Source organism: Pteropus medius, unplaced genomic scaffold (assembly GCF_902729225.1).
Source record: "Pteropus medius unplaced genomic scaffold, Ma_sr-lr_union100, whole genome shotgun sequence".
Classification (NCBI taxonomy): domain Eukaryota; kingdom Metazoa; phylum Chordata; class Mammalia; order Chiroptera; family Pteropodidae; genus Pteropus; species Pteropus medius.
This window is the reverse complement of record NW_024349505.1, coordinates 26316-48001: the sequence shown is the minus strand read 5'-3', so window position 1 is coordinate 48001 and position 21686 is coordinate 26316. Positions and strand designations below refer to the sequence as shown.

General features: G+C 35.9%; 1 protein-coding gene across 1 annotated transcript in view; it reads right to left on the bottom strand.

Annotated features, from left to right (window-relative positions):
• Positions 1 to 3126: 3126 nt before the first annotated feature.
• Positions 3127 to 21686, bottom strand: part of MMP20 (matrix metallopeptidase 20) — a 37572-nt gene continuing 19012 nt past the window's right edge. The window contains exons 7-10 of the mRNA XM_039881933.1: positions 16576 to 16712; positions 15826 to 15982; positions 4636 to 4739; positions 3127 to 3592 (exon numbers count right to left, since the gene is read on the bottom strand). Of these exons, the coding sequence (XP_039737867.1) occupies positions 3492 to 3592; positions 4636 to 4739; positions 15826 to 15982; positions 16576 to 16712 (499 nt within the window). The 3' untranslated portion in view covers positions 3127 to 3491. The remainder of the gene's footprint in view (positions 3593 to 4635; positions 4740 to 15825; positions 15983 to 16575; positions 16713 to 21686) is intronic.

The following is a 21686-nucleotide window of genomic DNA, read 5'->3' as shown; positions in this document are numbered from 1 at the left end:
TGGCTAGTCTTTCCTATGCTCCATTATGAGAGTCCAAAACTACAACCTGTTGACCAAGATTACGTAGTTCTTCTCAAATGGCACTTCATTGGGTAATTTAACTATGAATATTCAAAAAACCTTCAATATTTTTACCTGTAGAAAGAAATGATTGAATATAAGAATAAAGAGAAAACACTGGGATAATATATACATGAAAGCACTTGAAGATTGTATGATAATCGATCATGTGATAATTGTAAAATATATCACAAAAAATTCCAAATAAAAAACTGCATAGTTAAGTTTGCCATCTGCTACGTGAAATGGAAGTCTAAAGTATTTCCAAATAAACATCTGAAAAAAACCAGAAGACCTAACAACAAGTTGGCTCTGCCATTTCACACAAGGCTAAATGGAAGTGAGCTTGGTTTTAGCTACAGAAAATTTAATGTGGAGCTGTTCAGGAAGCTCCCCACAAATGTAAATTCCTTCAACCTTTAGTCGCCTTTCTGGTGCTTTCCAAGGGCTTCTGGGCCACCGATAAATAGTTATCACAGAGGTTAATAGGACAATATACAGAGGTCATCAGATAGCAAACTCTGTTCTGCTTACTCTTGATCCCAAAGGGAGAGTTGAACCATACTTTGTTCAAAACTGTTATTAAACAAAACATTTTTGCACTCACTTGAAGCCAAGTGAGGAGTATATGTTATAAATTATTTGTGCACAAAAGTCTTACTTCAAATGAAGTAAGACTTTTATTAATGACTGAGTTTTGACACAAACACATCACTATTTCTTGTGCTTTAGCAAGACATTATCTTTCCAAAATATGTTCAACTATAACTGGGAGCCAGGAGTTCTCTTAATCAATAAAGGAATGATGATTTGTAAGAATTATTTGTTTATGGAATGGAGTTAACCATAGTCAGTATATTATTAATTATTAATTTAATTTGAAATTTGGAAGAGTTTCAGGCCACTGGTTATCAAGTCTTGTCATCATCATGTTTTCAGCTATCTCAAGAGACATACACAAATTCTTCAGAATATCTCAAAACAAAATTAACTTGAATTGCTTTAAAAAACAATTATAGAGCCCACTATAGGGTACCAGAGACTATCTAAGAGATTCGTATATTTTGACTCATATATTTAAGCCTCTAAATTTCCCTAGGAGGTTAGAACTATTCCTGTTCTAATTTTACAAAGGAGGAAACTGAAACAGAAATTAGGGAACTTGATCAACATCACACAGCTAAAAACAGCAGATCTGGAGTTTGAATCCAGTCAGTCAGACCTCAGAGCACAAACTGTTTTGCTTTCAATAACATTAATTTATTTAGTGAAGTGTCTACATGTTCCTGGCCTAGCACCGAACACAAGGAGGACATCTGACTGGCTGTGCTGAGCACCAGATGTCTTCAAGCTGACTCTTCACTGCTATGTGGTCCCTGTCACAGCGGCCAGATTACATGACCTGCACAGATCATCACACCACCTTGATCTCCTTGCTTATTATTATTTTTTAGTATCACAGGTTTATTGAGATATAATTCATGGACCATACAATTTATCCATTTAAAGTGTACAATTTAATGGCTTTTAGTATATTCACAGAGTTATGCAACCATCACCATCACTTCTAGAACATTTTCACCACCCCATAAGGAAATCCCATACCCATTAGCAGTCGGCTCCCATTTCCTCTCCCCTAGCTCCTAACAAGCACTAGTCAGATTTCTGTCTCTATGAATTTTCTTATTCTGAACATTTCATATAAATAGAATCATACAATATGTAGCCTTTTGTGTCTGGCTTAGTGTAATGTTTTCAAACTGGTCCATGTTGTAGCATATATTAGTCCTTCTATTTTATTACTGAATAATATTCCATTGTATGAATTTACTGCATTTAAAAATCCATTCATCATTTGATGAACATGTTTCCACTTTTTGGCTATTATGAATAATGCTATAAACATTTGCGTGCACGTTTTTGTGTGGACATATGTTTTAATTTCTCATTGGTATATACTTAGGGGTGAAATTGCTCGGTTATATATATGGTAACTCTAGGTTTAGCCTTTTGAGAACTGCCAAACTGCTTTCTCTCCTTGTTTATTGATATTAATAAGTTCACCTCAGCTGACTGTTTTTGTAAAAGTGACTTTTCTTTCCCTGTAGAGGCAGTTGACACTAGCATCCTAGACTTTGTCCTCAATAGTCAAAGATTCAGCATGTGGGCTGTAAATAGCCAGTTTCAGTAACAGAAACCAAATGGAGAGCTTAGAGTAACCTTTGAGTAACTGCCCCATCCCTTTTTAATACTGACTCTTTTTAGCAAGTGTATGAAACAAATTTAATAAGTGATGGTAATGATAATAGCTAACATCTGTTGAACACTGTAGATGTCCCAGGCAGTCTATGAAGTATGTTAAATGTATTTTATCATCTAACTTTACAACCACTAAAATCTTTTAGACTCCTTACATTCTAGAGGGTATTTTTAAAAATATCAAAATGACAGACAGCTGTATTTTACTTTAGTATTAATGGTAGGTAGGAAAAAAAAGGTTTAGCATGGTGTAATATACAAAAGATGAACTCCCTCAAATGAAAAACTATTCAGAAGAGACTCACTTAATGGGATAAAGATAGTTTCATTGAGGGTATTTTATTATTAGGAAGCAGGAAATAGAGTATATTACTGTTATTTATTCTGGATCTGTACACTCACAATGCTATCTCAAGGTTTGAGTGTTTTATACGTCTTTAAAATTTGTTGCCAAACAAAATGTGATAGAAGATAGTAAATATTAACTGAAAAAAGGAATGAAGAACTGTTCTTATACAATATCTTAACTGGCTTTTGTTAAAAGTTTTCCTGTTGCAACATGCCTATCTCTTGCCTAGTACGAAAATTCATTTAATTCATTTGAGTAGGTTTTCCTGCTGTAAACTACTTCAAAGACCAGTGAGTACAGATAGAGTTAAACAAATGAACAAATAATCAGGAACAAAACTTACACAGTATTTTGTTTGTGATATGTTTGAATATAGAAGGATAAATTTATATTCATTATAACAAATATTAAGGCCACAAAAGCCATTATTTATAAAGAATAATTATAATTTGCATGGTAATAACATTTCTTATTAAAAGAATTATAATACATGTCAGGGAATTCACAATTAGGCTTCTTGGAAATAAAAACCAGACATTAATTTGCTTCAGTATATTAGGTAAGAAAAAAATAATGGATGTCTAACTGAAGAGTACACTGTTGATTCTGATTTTGTACGAAGTTGACCATGTAGAAATTTCTCATTTGGATTCAAACTATGAAAAAATTTAGAAGCATAATTATTTTGAATGAACTCTAAATTGTGCTTTGAATTGAAGGCATGGGAAGAATCCCTACCCTACATTCTGCTTTAGTCCTTAGAATCCAGTTGCCAGCTGCTTGCAGTCATCTTCATTCCTTAGGAAAGACTAGACCTTTCTATTTAGCAACCAATCCATGAACTAGATTTCAGCACACTAACCACATCTTCCTTCTCTGTATCATACTTGTATGTTTTCGGTCCCGAAAAGAAGTAAATGTAGCCTAAAAAAGACAAAGTTGAAATGCGGTTATTGAAAATGACTTGCAAATTTGTAAATGGAAAGATTTGCAACTGTAATTTTCTGGAAGTGGCACTAAAGGGGATTTGAGAATGTGTCAGGTGGCAGCTAGTAAGTCCACGGCACAGTTCCCACTGAGGCCTAGAAGCTGATACCTCTAACTTTTCAATCATCTCTCATCTTTCCTTCTTTTCCAGATAGGGTCCGGCCTTCTCCTTGGGGTGATCCAATAGGTCAAGCTCAATCATACTTGATGCTTCTGCTCAGGCTGTTCCCCTCCAGAAAGTCCCCTACCCTCTTCTTTCCCTAGTTGAACTTCTTCAAAACCCAGCAGAAGTCCCATCATGAAATTTCCAACTACAAATGCTGGTTCTGATATTTACTTTCTCAGATCATCTCTTGCTGTTATTGTGAAGACTACCCCACAATTCAATACCAAATTATAGATTTTCTTGTTTTCTAGTAATGTCATCTGTGTTGGATGGAGGGGCATTTCCCAAAGATATTAACCATTCTGCAAGAGCAGAGATCGTATCTGGAACTGTCTTTGCATTTCTGAAGTATCCAGCTGTGCTATATACTCCAGAAAAATGAATGACTAATTCAAAAGATTTAATTAAATGTATTCAACCCACTCAATTCAATTCAAGTCAGCTATGTGTTGAATTTCAAGAGTTCAGTGATAGAGTGGGGAAAGGCACTGGAAATGTTGAGAGTATGTATGCGCATTATAAAGATGAGAATGGTAATTTTGACCAGATAGACATTATAATGTAGCTGACTAATGGATTGAAGCTACACTTTAAAATTTTCCATTTGCAAAGAGAGAACCACAATCACAGACCTTTTACAGTTACTCTTTCTAGTGGTTAATCCGGTTAGCTAAATTTATAAGGGACTCAGGACCAAAAATAAGAACAAAGGCCTCTCATTTGGAAATCAAAATCAATTTTCTGTTATGTTGAAACAGAGCCCAGATTTCTTGTTACAATTTCCACAAAGAAAATTTTTGATATAAACACCCACCATTTAATTCAACAGCAGCATCTATTTGGCCATTTACTCCTGAAAATTCCTCTTCAGTATTCTTTGGGTAGTCTTTTTCCATTTTCCTTTTTCGTTCATCATAGCTGGAAGAAGTATTATTTCGTAAATAATATTAATAGTGGGTTTTTATTGATCGTAGATCATACCATGCTGGTCAGGTATATTTAGCCAGGGTTATATGACTTACTTCATGCACACGCACACGCACATGCACACACACACACACACGCACACACGCACTCTCTATCACTACTCTCCCAGGTTCCAGAGATTCTGGGACTACTAGCTTGCTCTAAACAGTCTCTTTAAAAAATCATCAGATAGATTACTTAGAATTAATTATTCTATATATTATAGAAACATGTTCTCATAATTAAAAAAAAAAACATATTGCCATTCAAAAGAAACTCTACATATATATTTAGTGCTTTATTTACTGTTGTAATTATTCTCTCTCCATCTCTCTCTCCCTCTCTGCCCCGCAACCCACCCCATGAATAAATTTCTTGGCTCACTGAACAGGTGAAAGTCCTTCATAGGGGTTTTTACTCATGGGCTTCTTGCTATGTACCCATAGAGGTGGGATTGAACAAATAATGCACAATGAATGAACAAAGGTGTGAACGATCAATAGATTAAGATAAGAAGCAAGAAAATCTGGAACAACTGAGCTTTTGCTTTTCAAGTCATTTTAATTGAACAAAATTGCTTTTGTTTCCTGGAAAGATTATATGACTGATCCAATAGATTAGGTAGCTTTTTCTGGATCAGCAACCACCATTCAGCATTAACTCCAAAGGCTGGTTAATACATCTTTTTGTGATCAAAGTTACCCCTTTGTAAGAAAGACTGACTTGTATGAATCAGCATGATTTGTATGAGTTCAGCATGAAGGCAGAGAAGACTTTCACCTCTTCAAGAAGACTTCATTTAAAGTGTAAGAAAGTCCCTTCTACATCAACACAGAGCTCCCAATGATGATATTCCCAGGGTAGATACCCAACTCCTTTCCCATCCAAAGGTCAGACAATTTGTCCTTGTATCTGGGCCACTGGGCAGTTTCCTGTGGCAACAGATCACACCCATTTTCTCCTGAAATGTGCCTCTCATGTGGCTATAATGACACAGGCCAGGGGACAGATCTCTTATGATACCGAGCAGGAGTTAAACATTGGGAAAGAAGTCGAGCTGAAACTCATCAGCCTGAAACTGACTTGAGGGTTGAGCTTTGTGGAGAGGAGTGGAAGCTAACTTTCCCAAACTCCCTTTCCAAGAGAAGCACTGGAACCTTCCAGCAAATCAAGGGGGAAATTGGAGCTATGAGTTACTGTAGCACGAATAAAAATGGAAACCATTTACTGTATTCCATCATCACCAGAAGTGCCAGAACAGTGTAGGGACAGGGCATCCATACACTATCAGAAGGAGTAATTGCAAGGTATCAGGAGTGCAGTTAGGAAAAAAATGGAGAAAAAGGGGAACAGCCGAGGCACACCGGCTCCCTCATGGCCTAGATTTGTTTTGTTCACTTTGTTCTAGACTATGAAATCTGGGGTCCTTTATTAAAAATGGAAGTACAGGTTGTTCACATGTTAATCTGTTCACTAGGTTGTTTTCTTCTCTTATTTCCCTGAGATAATTGTACTGAGGAAATGGAAGCTTTGGTCAGAGGGAGTGAGAAAATAACCCTAAGGCCTAAAATTTTGGGGGAGCAGGATGCAAAAGAAAAGACAAAGCCACTAAGAGGCGTTTGGCGTGTCTGGAGATCCAGGAAGAGTCGCAGAAGGAGAATACCAGAATACCAGAGAAAACAACCTATTTTGAATTCTTTGCCTCATGTTGACCTGATGCTCAGGGAAAACTGTGGAATGCCTTTCATGTCTTTACTCTCTTTTGTCCCTCTGAATAGAGGATTTGAAGTTGAGCTATATAATTAGAGCTCCTTACCTTTTTTTTTTTTTTTGTATTTAAACAGACATTTACGAGTGATTTTGAGAACTTCATCACCACTTATATTGCTTTATGGCAAAATATGTTCTCAGTTCCAAACAAGTGACTGACTAAAGAATATTTGTAGGGAAACCTATTACAAGTAGGAGTTTGCTTGTATGATACTTAAATTAGATGGAGAAGTCTGGAAAGTAAGAAAGGACAGAGCAAAGATATTTCCTGAGAATAGAGAAACTGTTTAAATAACACAAAAATAAATTTTAACAGAAAATGATGACTATTAATTTAATAAAAAAATCTGAAAAAGAAAATTTTCTCTTTTTATCTGTCTGCTTAGTTTTCTGAGGTAGGTGGTGGTGACATCTAAAATCTTATGTATATCTATTCAGAACATAATGGAAGTAATAATATTATATATAAATAAAATTTCAAAAGAATTTTAATTCTCAGTCACATTTATAAAAACCTAGGCAAAGTCTGGCAAAACTGCAAAATTACTGTTTCTTTCCTCCATCTCTTCTACCACTTACATATTAACAGTCGCTCTCCCATTCTGTCAGCCGCTCTCTGCCCCCTCGCCTCATATATCTTGTAATTGCTTTCAAAAGAGTATTGCTTCCAATAAATGCTATTTCAAACTATCAGTCTGACACACAAATCACCATTTTGGGGTTAGCCGATGACAATATTTCATTTGAACCTTTTATGTAAACATTATATAGACATGGCTTACTAACTAACATTGGGTTACCTACTTTTCATTTTACCAAGCAAGAACATTATAATTAAACTATCAAAAAACAGTTATCGCCTAATTTTGTCATTTCACAAAGACAAGAAACTTTAAAACCAAAAAGGCTGAAACAACATAATCTCAGAATAAAAGATAGTTCTTTCCACTGACACAGCCCCACTCCCTGAAAAGTACAATATTGTGCTGGTCTTATTTTGTGATGAGCTAGCCCTTGGTTTGTGGACAAATTTTTGAAGATTTCTGCTATGGAGCAAAGAGCACATGTACAGTTAGATGGCTCTGGGTTTGAATTCTGACTCCGTTATTTTGCTGGCTCTGTGATCAGGGAAAAGTGCTCAGAGAAAATAGTGGAGAGACAATTTATACACACACACACACACACATACACAGAGGTGCCTGGCACATGTAGACACTCAGGGCAGGCCCAAGCCATAAGACTTTGTAGTTTATTTTGGCCCCAAGAACCATTGACTCTGATTGGCTAGGATGAGGTTAAGTGGACTTGGTGATTCAATATGGGTTCTTAAATCATCAAGAAGTTTAATCTTTACCTAATCTTTAAACACACTTATCAGGATAACATTTTGCAGTGGCAGGGAAGGTTGAGAAGAGGTGGAGAAAGGAGGACTAGAGAATATTGGAGGTAGTCCAGAGAATTTAGCAAGGAAGGGATTAACATACCAATAAGAAGGTCTACTGGTATGTTGAGGATTTTGATGAAGGTAAAAGAAAAGGAAATTATATGACAGGATGAGTATCATAAGTGTGGGTATTTTAATTGACAGTAAAAAAATAAATAGTGAAGTGCATGAAGAATGACTATATATGGTGAACAGAAAGAAATTCTAGATTTGGATTCAGAAGACAAGAAAAACAACCTCAGATAGACTATTTTTAAGCTGCGAGCTTGATCTAAATCACTTAATCTCTCTAATGCGATGTTTTTAATTGTTAAATCAAGATAGCAGTACTTGCTTCTCAAGATTGTTGAGAAGGTAGAAGGTAAAATGAAAGAATATAAGAAAATACTCAGCGTGGTTCCTAACACATAATGAACAATCAATAAATATTAGCCAAATTTAATATTAAGGAAAGAAATGAATTTTTATTGTGAATCTACTATATACTAGGTACCTGCTAAAATCATTGTTTATATTTTCTCATCACTGAGGTCTTATTTGTGAAACCTAAATACCAACTAAAAATGACTGACTTATAACTAAGTTTATTTCTTTTATGGGCATTTGTTTCATTGTTTAATATTGATTAATAGGTATAGATATTAAATAAACCATTACTGGAAGTTAAAGTTTACTAACAATATTATAGTGCCATGAATATCTAATGTGGTTTTTTAGGTATATTATCTTACTCTCCACCTTGAAAATCTAAGGACTTGAGACTCTTTTGGTAAAATGTCTGAATGCTGTTTAATTTTATGCTCAGAGCTTAGATTTGTAAGGTTTCTGGAGTTTTGATTGTAATGAATTCTATCGTATGTCAATGGTAAACTGACTCTATTTTGCCTCATTTGAAGTACTGAATGAGGAGTTGAGTCTGTTAAATAAAGCTTTTAAAAAATGAGGAAGGATGACAAAAATGAGGAATTCATTGATTAGGTATCTAAAATGTAGGTTTTCAGGAAGTTTCTTCATGGAGATTTTTCTAGTGAAATAGAAATCTGGAATCTTCTTTGATGTTAATAATCCACTTCTAGCCAGGAATCACATGACTTTTATGGAGGAAGGTGCTTTTGTGACAGAGAAGGGCAGAGAGAACAGTGGTCAGAATGAAGGGAAGAGCAAAGAGTTAGAAGCTGCCCTGTACAATCCCAGGCAAGAATCCAGAAACCAGGACCCCATGAGGAAAATGACTGTGAGAAGATTTTGGAATAAAGAATTTGTAACAACACGGAAGAATATCAACAGCCTCAGTTAGTACCTGGTTATATGACAAAAGCCAAATTCTCTGAGTTTAAGACTTAAATGTCCAACTTTCTTCTGGACATTTTCATCCTTGGGTCCTACCAGCATGTTTAATTTCACATGTACAAAATGAAATGCTTGTTTAATCCTTTAATTCTGCTTTACTTCATAATTTTATTCTTTTCTCATCAGATGACCATAATATCCTTGTCAAAAATCAACTGACTATAGATATATGGGTTTGTTTCTGGACTGTCAATTTTATTTCATTGATCTATAAGTCTATCCTTATGTCGATATCACATTGTCTTGATTACTGTTGCTTTGTAGTAAGTTTTGATATTAGGAAGTCTGAGTCTTCCAACTTTGTTCTTTTTCAAGATATTATGTCTATTCTGGATCCTATCAGTTTCCATATGAATTTTAAGATCAGCTTGATGGTTTTTACAAGGAAGTCAGTGGTATTTCAATAGAGATTGTGTTGGGTCTATAAATCAATTTGGGGAGCATTGCCATCTTAAAAATATTGAGGCTTCCAATACATGAACATGAGCTATCTTTTCACTTAGATCTTGTTTAATTTCTTTAAGTGATGTTTTGTAACTTTCAGACTATAAGTTTTCAACTTCTTTGGTTAAAATTATATCTATTTTTCTTTTTGATGCTGTTGTAATGGAATTGTTTCCTTAACTTCATTTTCATATTCGTCATTAAGGAATTTCATATTCTTCTAAGGATAAAAATACAATTGATTTTTGCATATTATATTCACTCTGTAAACTTGCTGAACTCATATATTTGTTCTAATGGTTTTTTAAAAAGGATTACTAAGGCTTTTCTATATAAAATATCATGTGACATGCAAATAAAGATAGTTTTACTTTTTTTCCCAATATGGATGCCATTTATTTCATTAATTATTGCTTAATTACTATGGTTACAACCTCCAGTACAATGTTGAAAAGAAGTCTCCAGAGTGGAAATATATATGTGTAAATATTTCATCTTTTTGCTTTCTATCTATTTGTATCTTTGAATCTAAAATATGTCTCTTATAGATAGCATAGAGTTGGATCTTCTTTTTTTTTCTATGGTGATAATCTCTGCCATTTGATTAGATTTTTGATCTATTTACATTTTAACATTATTAATATAATTGGATTTATATTTGCCATTTTACTTTTTGTTTTCTGTTTCACATGTCTTTTTGTTCCTCTATTGCTCTTTAGTGCTTTCTTTTGCGTTAGTGAAAAAAATTTTAATGCACCATTTTAACTTCTTTCATAATTTTTTCACTCTATTTTTTAAAGTTATTTCCTTAGTGGTTGCTATAGGGCATACCACATCCATCATAATTTATCATAACCTGCTTCAGATTTACACTAACTTAATTCTAGAGGGATGTTAAAATATTATTCCTATATAATTTTTTTCCTTACCCCTCTCTTTTGTGGTATTATTGTCATACATATTACATCTATGTGTTAAACTCCCAAAATATATTATTATAATTGCCATTTTATATAATTTAATGTGTTCTAAAGAAGCTGAGAGAAGAAAAAAGAGCAAGTATATATTTATAGCATTTGTTATATTAACCTCTTACTTACCATTTCTGGTTCTCTTTTGTTTATGTTAATTTGAGTTACTATCTGGTATCATTTCCTTAGGCTAATACAGTTTTTTCCCACCCAACTCCTTTATGCTGTTATTGACAAATATATTTATTTATTTTATAGGCCCAATGATATAATTATATACATATTGTTTTATACAGTTAATTTAAAATCAGTTAAGAGAAGAAAATAAAAGAAATATATATTTACTTATACTACCTTTTATAATTACATGATTACATTTACTGGTACTCTGTTTTTGTTTTTGTTTTTTTAATGTGGATTTAAGTTACTGCCTGGTGATATTTGTATTCAGCCTGAAAAACTTCTTTTAGTATTTCTTGTAAGCCACATGTACTAGCAATAAATTCTTTGATCTTTTTTTGTTTGTTTGTTCGTTTATCTGAGAATGTCTTTATTTTGCCTTCATTCTTGAAAAACAGCTTTTCTTTGAACACTTTGAAAATGTTTCTCACTGCCTTTTGGCCTAACCGGTTTGCTGACTCCCAATCTCGTCCCCTCTAATGTAGTCACACTGCTGCCCAAATGATATTTTTATAACAGAAATCTTATTGGGTTCTTTCCTTATTTAAGACTTTTAGTGATATCTCTTTTTTCTATTCAATGAACATTGATCTTCCTAGAAAAGCATAGATCCTCCATGATCTATACCCTGCTTATCCTTGGGCCACATCTCTCATTGCCTGTGTTCTAGTCATAGTGAACTTCTACAGGTTTTTCCCATACACACAGGCTATTTCACACCTCAGTGCCTTTGCTTCAATTACTCTCTCTGCCTGGAAGCCAGTCTCACCCTTCTCCCCTCCTGACTGGGAAACTCCTACTCAACTCTCAAGATGAAGCTCAGTTATTTCTTCCTTTAAGAATTCTTTCCTAGCAATTTCCTCTTTGTTTTGCCCCACCGATCCCTGCGCAGTCTTTTATCACGGCACTTAAATTGCTCTTAATTATTTATCCATGTACCTACTCTCAATTGTAAGACTTGCTGAGGGCATAAATAGCACCCAACAGGAATTAAGAATTTATTATACGACAGGCATTTCACATTTTTCTTTCATTCTCACAGCTCTACGAAGTAGATACTTTTTCTACCTCCATTTGGAAGGTAATGAAACAGACAGAAAGGTGATCCAGGTTGCCAGATGATTGCTGTTAGAGTTGAGCTTCATTCTCTTTTACTCCTGCCCACACTGCTAAACAGCGAACTCTGTGCCTCCCTTGGTGTCAGTTCCTAATAGAGTCTGACATATATGTATGCCCAATATATGTAGGTTGAATGTGGTAGTTTAGTAATGTATTTTTTAAAATTTATGATTAAAAACAAGATTTTGAATTCTACTCATTGTTCTTATTTTTATTACTTATTATTTATTTCTCTATGATGACTAACAATAAAATCCTCAAATAAACAGACCCATTTCCAGTATTCCTGGGACATTCAGTAAAGAGAAAATGTGGGAGATTGGGATACTTTGCATCAATTGTGCCTCAGGTTTGTGTGTATAGAAAGAGTGACCTAGGGGTGGAAAAGGCTGGGACTTGTAGATTTTCAAATCACTTAACATGAAATTCAGAAAACATTGGCCATCTCAAAGAATGATGGAGTTGATGGCACCCCCAGAAAATGCTTGGTGTATCCTCTGCTCTGCTATCAGTAGGCGAAGGAGAATATCTACAGGATAAATTAGCCATAGGAGATAGAAGTAATGTATAGAAAGAAAAACTTGCTGAATCATCGGGGCTTGCTAGAAAGAGGAAAGGAAGGAATAAAAGTAACTGGACATGTGGTAGAGTTTAACCAGTATGTCATTTCGTAACATGTAATGGCCTCAGCATGGTTAAGCGCCCTTTTGGATTTCACTTTGTAGTTCTCTGGGGCTGCCCCACTGTAAGTTACTAGTGTACTCACATGTGGGTTCTCATTCTTAGAGTTGAAACCAACCTGGCTTCAAACCAACCCTCAATCCTCAGTGGAGGAAGTTGCTGAATAGTTTTCTCATTGCAACTTCATTCACCAAAACTGATCCCAAGCTCTAGGAGTTCATGGAGAATTTCCCTAACAAGCTTATCCAGAGACTTTTCTTCCCTTGGTTGGATCTTTATTTGTGACACAGACTGAACTAACATGAGGACCAAAGAAGAACCTGAGGAATGACTAAAGGAATAAGTCCTAACACACCATTGATGGATGTAAATATAGTAAATTCTTGGTCTATAAGGTGAGGCTGTGGCCTTCTGTATTTTCGAATGTGGCCATATGTTTTACCTATATAACCTCACTTGTCTCCTTTGCTTTGCCTTTTCCTCCCAGCTTCTTCCCTCTTCCTGCTTAGACTGAAGATGTAATGACTGAAGATCCTTTGGCCACCTCGAATCTCATGGCAACCACGAGTTAAGAACAGCAGAATAAAATGTTAGAAGGAACTGGGCTTCCAAATGGTCATGGATGGGGCTACCTTATCAGCCCTAAATCTGTTGAACTTCAGACATTTTACATATATAAAACCCTTTATATATTTAAGTCATAATATTTTGGGTGTCTATTACAAGCAGCTGAATGCAATTTCTAACTGATACAGAGCTTTCTCACGACAATAAGATATAAATGTGAGGCCCTGCTAAATGCAGTGTGTGGAATTCAGGCAGAGGGGCTGTTAATAGAGCTGCTACAATAGCTTTTTCTGAACTTTTGAGCTGTAGGTTTGGGGCTGTTTGTCTTATTCCTTAGTGCATAAACCAGTGTGTGTTGAAGTGTGTAAAGTAGGGGACTCCCATTGTTGAAAGGATTGACTATGCTTTGCCAAAAGCAGTAATTTCAGGGCGATCAGAGCCCTTTAGTATTTAAAAACAAACTCTTTGACTGGATGGCCCCTCAGAGGAATATTGAGGTTTAAACAATCATTTGTTAATTATCACAAGTTATAAAGCAATTATTTATTAATTACTTTACAAGTTCCTACTACAACGGAACAGTTACTCTTTCTGAGTATGCACTATGAGCCAGGCACTGTGCTAGGTGTCTACACACATTACATCACTTCACACTCTCAATAACTTAGGAAGGTTAATGTTAAAAGTGCCTATCAGTTCCTTCCCTCACCAGCAAAATGAACTCTTTAACATTTGAGTTAGTACCCTAGACCAACTTTTTAATGAATCTGTTTTACCTAGATTACTAAAGATTTTTCCTTAATAGATACTCTCAGAGGCCCAGTTGGAAAAGTTCAGCATCTTTTCCGCAGGAAGCATCAGGAATCATTAAAATCAGAGACCCTCTCCCTCCTCATGCTTAAATTTACAGAGGATTTTAAGCCTTTCACCAAGCTTCTTGTGTTGGCTGTTAAGCCACAATCCCACCTGGCTGGAGGTGTGTGCTTTCCTTCGGGTGCTGGTGAGTGGTGGATTAGTCCAAAGACCAGGCAATAAATGGAGAAGAGAAATAATGTAGGGAGAATGGATAATTCCCCCCAATGAGAATCAGGCTTGAAGAAGCTTTGAAAAATTAACCGAATAATCATAACATAAATTCCCTTACACTCCCACATGTATGCTCATACATGTATCTCTTGATCTCATTGTCTAAAAATTTGCAATGGGAATCGGGTTTCTGAATATCTCCTTATATGTCAGCACTGCGATTACAGTTACTTTACCTTAAAGAAAGATTTTGGAGAATCTGCCTGGCAGCTATTAGGGGCTTAATAAATTACTATCACTTTAGAATAGGAAGTTCTGAAAGAAAAATAGCTGGCTTAGTGGGTTAATCACACTGGAAGTGACAACTCATAATATCACAGGATACTTTGAGCAATGCTTTCAGGGCTCTCAGTGGCCCAGAAGAGTCAGTCAGCAGGGTTCACATTTGTTGGGCATTCAATTTTATAAAATAAATGTTCCTTTTCATGAAATATATCTATGCTCCACTTTCATTACTTTCTCAGCTCCAAATTGGGGAAGATAATATCAGTCAGGCAGAAGATGATGACAAATATTTATTTATAAATTTCTTTTATGCTGCAGAAATGGTTATTAAAAGTAGGTGATATAAAAGAAAATAAAAACCCTTAGACCAAAGTTAGGTGCTCTCCTGCTTCCAACTAAACCCTATTGTAAGCCTGTTATTTAGCATAGTCGCCTGCTTAGAATCTGCTTTTGCTTCTCTCTTTTGAAGTTCAGAAAAACAAGCAATGCCAAAGTGAGGATCGAGAATCAAGAGGAGGCGTGCAGAGGCAGAGCTTGGAAAAGAGCTGCAGTCATCCTTCAACATGAATCAATTAAAGATAGAAACCCAATAGGTGCAATGAGGTGTGACCTTGTGTGCTGTGATTGAATGACATATGACACCTTATTCAGATCTGCTTATGATAACCTTCTGCAAGACAGGCATGTAAATTATCCATGAAGTACTTTGGATAAGAAGAATCTTCATGTTCTAGGTAGGATAGAAAAACTTAGCAACAAGGCCTTTTCCTTTTAGCAGAACTTTCCTCTAAAGATCCCCACAGTCATGACACGTTCATTTTGCACAAAATCACAGCGTATTCTGGAATGCATTGGTACTCACATAACAGGGAACCAGTTCTCCCCTCAGGCATTCCCAGTGTATTTGGGGATGCTGCATCCACTCTTTTAGGTCACTGGGGGTCCAATTAATGAGTGCATTGAAAGATCAGGATGTTTGGTGTCCTAGAGACCAAAGAATAGGATCATTGAATTAATGTTTCGCTTATCATTTGGATGGTTCCATATCTTTGAAGATAGTGTCGACCATCAGTAAATGGCACCCCAGTGGCCAAGAAGAGTCACTAGGCCTATTGCAAACTTGCCTTGCATTCATTTCTGCAAAAGGTTTTTTTCTTTCTCATTGAATACATCTGGACAATCAAAAGAAGAAAATCCATACCTGTAATATTCATCTCCCACAAAGAAAAGGGTCTTCTGCGCATCCCTGAGATAGACGGCAGCATCTATTCGCTGCACATACCTTGGGAACCCAAAGTCATAAATAGTCCGCGGAGGACCTTGAATTTGGAATCCTCTTGTTATCCAGTAGTGGGGGCCTGAAAACAGAAGTTAAAGTTTACAAAAACTGTACCACTTGGCAATGCACTTCACTCGTGTGCATTTCTGTGAAGGATCATAAATGGGGCTAGTTTCTGGGATATTTGCCATGGCTATAACCCAACAAGAGATATAAGCCTCTAGCTATTCAATTCAGCAAAAGACTTAAAATTTGCCCCAAAGGCATCTCTCCACCACAAATAAAACAAAACAAAATAAAACACTCTGGCATAGAAGCAAGGATATTGTTTTCCTCACACTGGGTTCCATGTGGGCTTTCGTTAATTAGAGGCTCTCAGGATATATGCCATGTCACTCTGATAGAGGTCCTTGTTTCTAGCTCCCTGGGCACTGTCTCAGTGTGGAGCCTCTCGAGGGTAAAGGTTTGGATCTGAGAAAGCCATGATTGAGATAGTCATTATCAATTCTGTCATTGTTACAATATAGTGGGGTGGCATTTCATATCTAACCTGAGGAGGAGGTGACCAAAGCACACTCCACGATCACTGAAGAGACACTGACAGTGCCAGATGTTTCAAGTACCCTGGGCTCTGCACCCTGCCATTTTCTTTTCTGTGGATCTCTAGGGTACCTTTAAAGAAGTAAGCGGTGCCCCTCTCAGCCACTTCGTAAGCTGCATCCACATTGGACATAAGCTGGGGGAAGGAGCTTGTAATGGTGCTGGGCCGGATCCCTGCCATCAAGTGAACCTGCCGACGCCAGAAAATCCTATTGGGCAATCCAAAACAAATCAAGATCAAGGGTTGATTTAGATCTTAAATTGAACTTGGACTGAAATGTACTGCAAGCCACACTTTAGAGGCCATTTCTAAACGCCTCTTGCACTTGTCTTGTTTTTAACAACGCAGATTTTTGAGCTTAGTAAACAGTTTCTTCTCCTTTTTTATTTTTTAAGCATCTTTACAATCCCTTTTGCTTCATTTATTTAAGGATGGTGAAAATATTGATGGATAGAGCAAGGAAATGACATCAGTGATTTACACATTCAAGCTGTGCACCTTCCTATTTGAAATATCATTTGAAGGTGCACAGCTTTCCCTTCTCTAGTCTGATTTTTAAAAAATTAAAATCTCACAAAGATAAATATGATCCAGGTAAACATTATGAATATTATACAAACTTTGTGGTTGGGAGATGCTGATTATTCCCAGTAAAAACAGTAAAAACGTTGACAATTATAAATTATCATGTTGCATATATACTTATCTATTGAAAGTGTTTGTATTTTTTAACTTGATAGCTAATTAACAGAAAATCTGGTAACACACAAATTAACTTAAGGTTCAGCAACTCATGCATCTACTTTTCCAACATTATTTCCATAAAATTATGGCAGTATACGCGATGGTTGTGGGCTGAAACTTTCAATGTAAATATGGTCCATTTTGATTTTTGCAGCTAAAAATAATTTTATAAAATATGAATAGTTTACTTGACTCCATGGAAGGTAGAATCAATACAGAAAATTATTCGTGGACAGAGAAAATGTAATAAAGTTTTGACATTTAACTTTCCATGTAGTTAGTGTAGGAATTCCTCAAATCTTATGTTGAGTTTTCCTATTCAGTTATTTTAATAAATATTTATGGAACATCAAGAATGAAACATTGAACAAGATCCAGGCCTTGCCATCAAGAAGCTTACAATCTAGTAGTAGAGACAGATAAGTAATGAGGCAATTTTAATTCAGAGTGATCATCAGTTCTAAAAGAGTTAAATTCATGATGTTCTGGGAACACACAGTGGTACCCCATTTCACTTAGAGGTAGGCTAGAGTTCCAACTGACCAGCATCTCTAAGCCTCATTTTTATCATCTCTTAAATGCAAATAATAATACCTGGCCTATCTCATGAGACCATTATGAAGATCAACGGAGACAATATATATGAAAGTGCATTATAAATATTATATTTTATAATTATAAAAATTATTATTTGCCTTGGCCTTAACTACCCATTCATTGGACACCCACCATACACCACACACAATTGGCAAGAGTCAATTTAGGGTATACTGCCTGGCCCCAGGCCCTACACATCACAGCCTTACCTAGAACACATGTATTACCAGATGAAAAACTGAGAACAAGAAAGGATTATGGGCCCATATTTCATCTGGTTGTTAAGAGGAGATAGACCTGAATTAGACTTCAGTTGTCTTGATTTTCATTACATACCCTATCTTACTACTTGCTCATTCTCAGCCTTGTGATCTTTGGTTTTTCTTTGTTTATAACTTGTCTAGTCAAACCTAGCTTTTTCTGAAGGCAAGAGGGACAGCTTTCCTCTGCTCCTTTTTCTCCACCACAAAATGAGCACAGGTTTGGGTATCCAGAAGAATCCAATAATAAAAATAGATAAACAGATCATGTCAATAGTCCATAATTTGATCTTTGATAAGGGAGGCAAAAACAATGGACTAATTGGGAACTTGAATAGGATTGTGAAAAGTAAGTGTTTTCCAATTAATTTAATTCAATATGTAGTTCTGAAATGCTGATTCCGTTCAAGTCACTGTGCTAGATACCTACTAAGACATGAAGTGTGCATTTCTGGAGATTATAATGGTGGGGATGAGGAAGTAGGGAAAGCAGGCTGGAGGGGGAGCAGATACATCCTCACTTAACTGGGCTCTGTCTGAATTATGTCTCTGATGAGGTACAGCTGACTTTCTCCCAGGCACCTGAAGCTGGGATGTGTTTCCTTTCATTTCTCATTAAAAATCAACAAGTGACTCTAGGCAAAACTGAACCCTATTTTTTATTTGAAATTACAAGACATTGATGTCTCGAATGATTCAATATGGAAGGTAGTAAAGCATAGTGATTAAGGGTGCAGGCAAACTGAAAAGATACATTTGGAACTTTTTACTGGTAGTAGAATCTTAAATTCCTTACTAAATAAACCCAAATTTAGGATGCCGTGGGTATTGTGAGGATTAAATAGAGGTAGACTAGTCATTCTAAATCAAAAATGATTTTGTGCCTAGAGGACATTAGGCAACGCTAGTGACAATTTTGATGTCACAACTAGGACTGAGTCTAATGCGTAGAGGCTATGGCTGTTGCTAAACATCCTACAATGCACAGGACAGCCTGCACAACGAAGAATTATCTAGGCAAAATGTCAGTGGTGCCAAAGTTGAGAAACCCTGGTTTAAATACTGTTGTTAGAATATAATATAATGTATACACTGAACGCATAAGGTAGAAATAAACTCTACCCATCATTTATATAAAGTATCACAAATTCTAAAAGGAATCTATAATCATGAAAATTTTCAGTAACTAATGAAGAAAAACTATGTCTGGTGGGTAATAAAGCAACAGAACACATACTTAGAGGATTTACAATCTTAGAGCTATAGATTACAATAATAAATGAATTAAAATTAATAAAAAAGAATACAGTAAGTAACCTTATAATACATCTGTAAATGGATTTAAAACATAAGCCAAAAAAAAAAAAATATCTATGAGCTTGTTAGAAAAGAATAGCTGCAGGATGTATTGTAACCAGTAATAGAAACAGACAAACAGATCATATCAATGGTCTGTAATCTGATCTTTGATAAAGAAGGCAAAACAATGGACTTTATTGATATTATAGACCTGCTGATTAGATATGTAGCTGCACTGTTATCTTTGTGTACCCAGGAGCCAGCACTGTGCCTGGTACATAGTCAGGGCTCAGTAAATATTTGTTGGCAAAATAAATGGGTGCCAGAGGGTTGAGTGGAACTTATTTGATCATTGATTTTCATATTCTCTGGAATTTTCATTCCCTTTTACTAAAGAACAGTGACTGATTCATTAAGTTTGAGATTAGGTCACTGGTAACCTTCGCCTGGTTTCTTGCAGCTCTTTGTCGGTCCTGTGAACTTCTTGGGGGCAGGGTCATGTTTTACTCATCTTTTAGCATAGTGCCTGGTACATCCTGGGACTTGATCTATGTTAAACTTTTTTTTTCTTTTTTTCTAATACCCAACTATCGTGACTCTCCACTTTCCTAAGCTGATCCCATCAGTCGTTCATTTTCAGGAGATGCCTTCACCTCCTGTTTGCTGGACTATCAAGATAATTCAGCACGATTTTCCATCCTTTTCAACCCTTTCCTCTCCTTGACTTTGTTCTTCTCTGTCTTCCTACTTTGATGGGAAAGAGGTATTTTTCTTCTTCCTATCTTATTGATGCTCACAATTGAACTGCTGCTCCTCTCCCCTGAGATTGGTCAATGTGGTGCAGTAAGAGAAGCAAAGGGTGCTTGAAACCTTGTTTATCATTGGATATGTGACCTCATGTGAGTCGCTTACTTTTTCTGAGACTCAATTTCCTTCTGTCAAATAAGACGGAGAACATTAATAATGTTTCCGCTAATACTTCAAAGGATCAATTGAGATATTACATATGAAAGCATTTTATAAACTCTTGACTAATTTTACAATTTTTTTAGATACTTGAAAAAGACATGTTTCGCTCTACAAATTTATTAATTGATGATATGTAAAACTTAAACTTAGAGTATTATCAAATAGCTAAGTTTTCTTCTAAATTTGTCTCCCTGACATAAAATATTTCTGTCACTAGAAACTTTGAAGTATAAACTGTTACATCATTAGCTGAGAAGCCATTCATTTTGAGGGGTTCACTAACCAGAATTGCTTATATCAGAATACTTTAGAGGCCAAGAAATCAACCAACTCACTGAGTCCAAGCAAAATATAGCTTATAAAATTAAAAACTCATGGTGAGACAGTCAAAAATAGTCAAAGCATAGTACCCTTAAATTCAGCATTTGTAACCCTCTGAGGAGATAATAAGCCATAACCTGTGAAGACGTGAAGGTCCTCATCCTCAGCCAGGGGGAAGTTCAGAAGAAATGAGTCAGAGTTTTTAGTGCACCTTCTCTGCCTCTTTGTCTAAATTCTTAATACATAATAGAATCTGCCTAAGTAAATATAATGCCATTTGTTGACTTTCAATGATGCAGCCTTATAGAAAAGACATATCTCCAGACTGTGAAGGAGGAAGACTTCTGCTTCAGTTGTGCTGGCTTCCCTCAAGCCCATGGAACTATGGGAAATGCTAGATTCCAAACATACTGTCTCATAGTAGTGGTTACTGAGTTTACTGTCCTTCCTTCCCACAGTTGACCCTGATGCCTCTTCCAGCTATTATCTTGACTTACCCTCCTTCGTTATCAACAAGATTCTCAACAGAATGATTTGGATCTACCATCTCCATGTGCTCCCCACAAATTGTTCTTTCATTCCATATGTACTGGCTTCCTTCCTCACTACTCCACTGAAACTACATTCCTTAATTATCCTGGCCAGTCAGTCCCTTTTCTTCAGTTTTCTGTTGACTTCTAGCAGCATTTCCACTGTAATTCACCTAAAAAAAAAAAAAGCCTCTTTTCTCTAATTTATTTGGGGCTCTACCTGTCTCTGAGTCAAGTAGACTTAGGTTACAATTCCAGCCATGATAATAAGTGTGAATTAAATGAATAAGTGTCTATTAAATGCTTAGCACTATAAATGATCACGAACTGTCAGTTATCATTATTATTAGAGTTTATTTTCACATCTTTACCTGTCTCCTCCATGTGGGAGATCCCATACCCTATGAAGCCTTTAACTATGACCTCTCCTCTGAGTACTAGCTTATTCCTGTAAAACCTCAC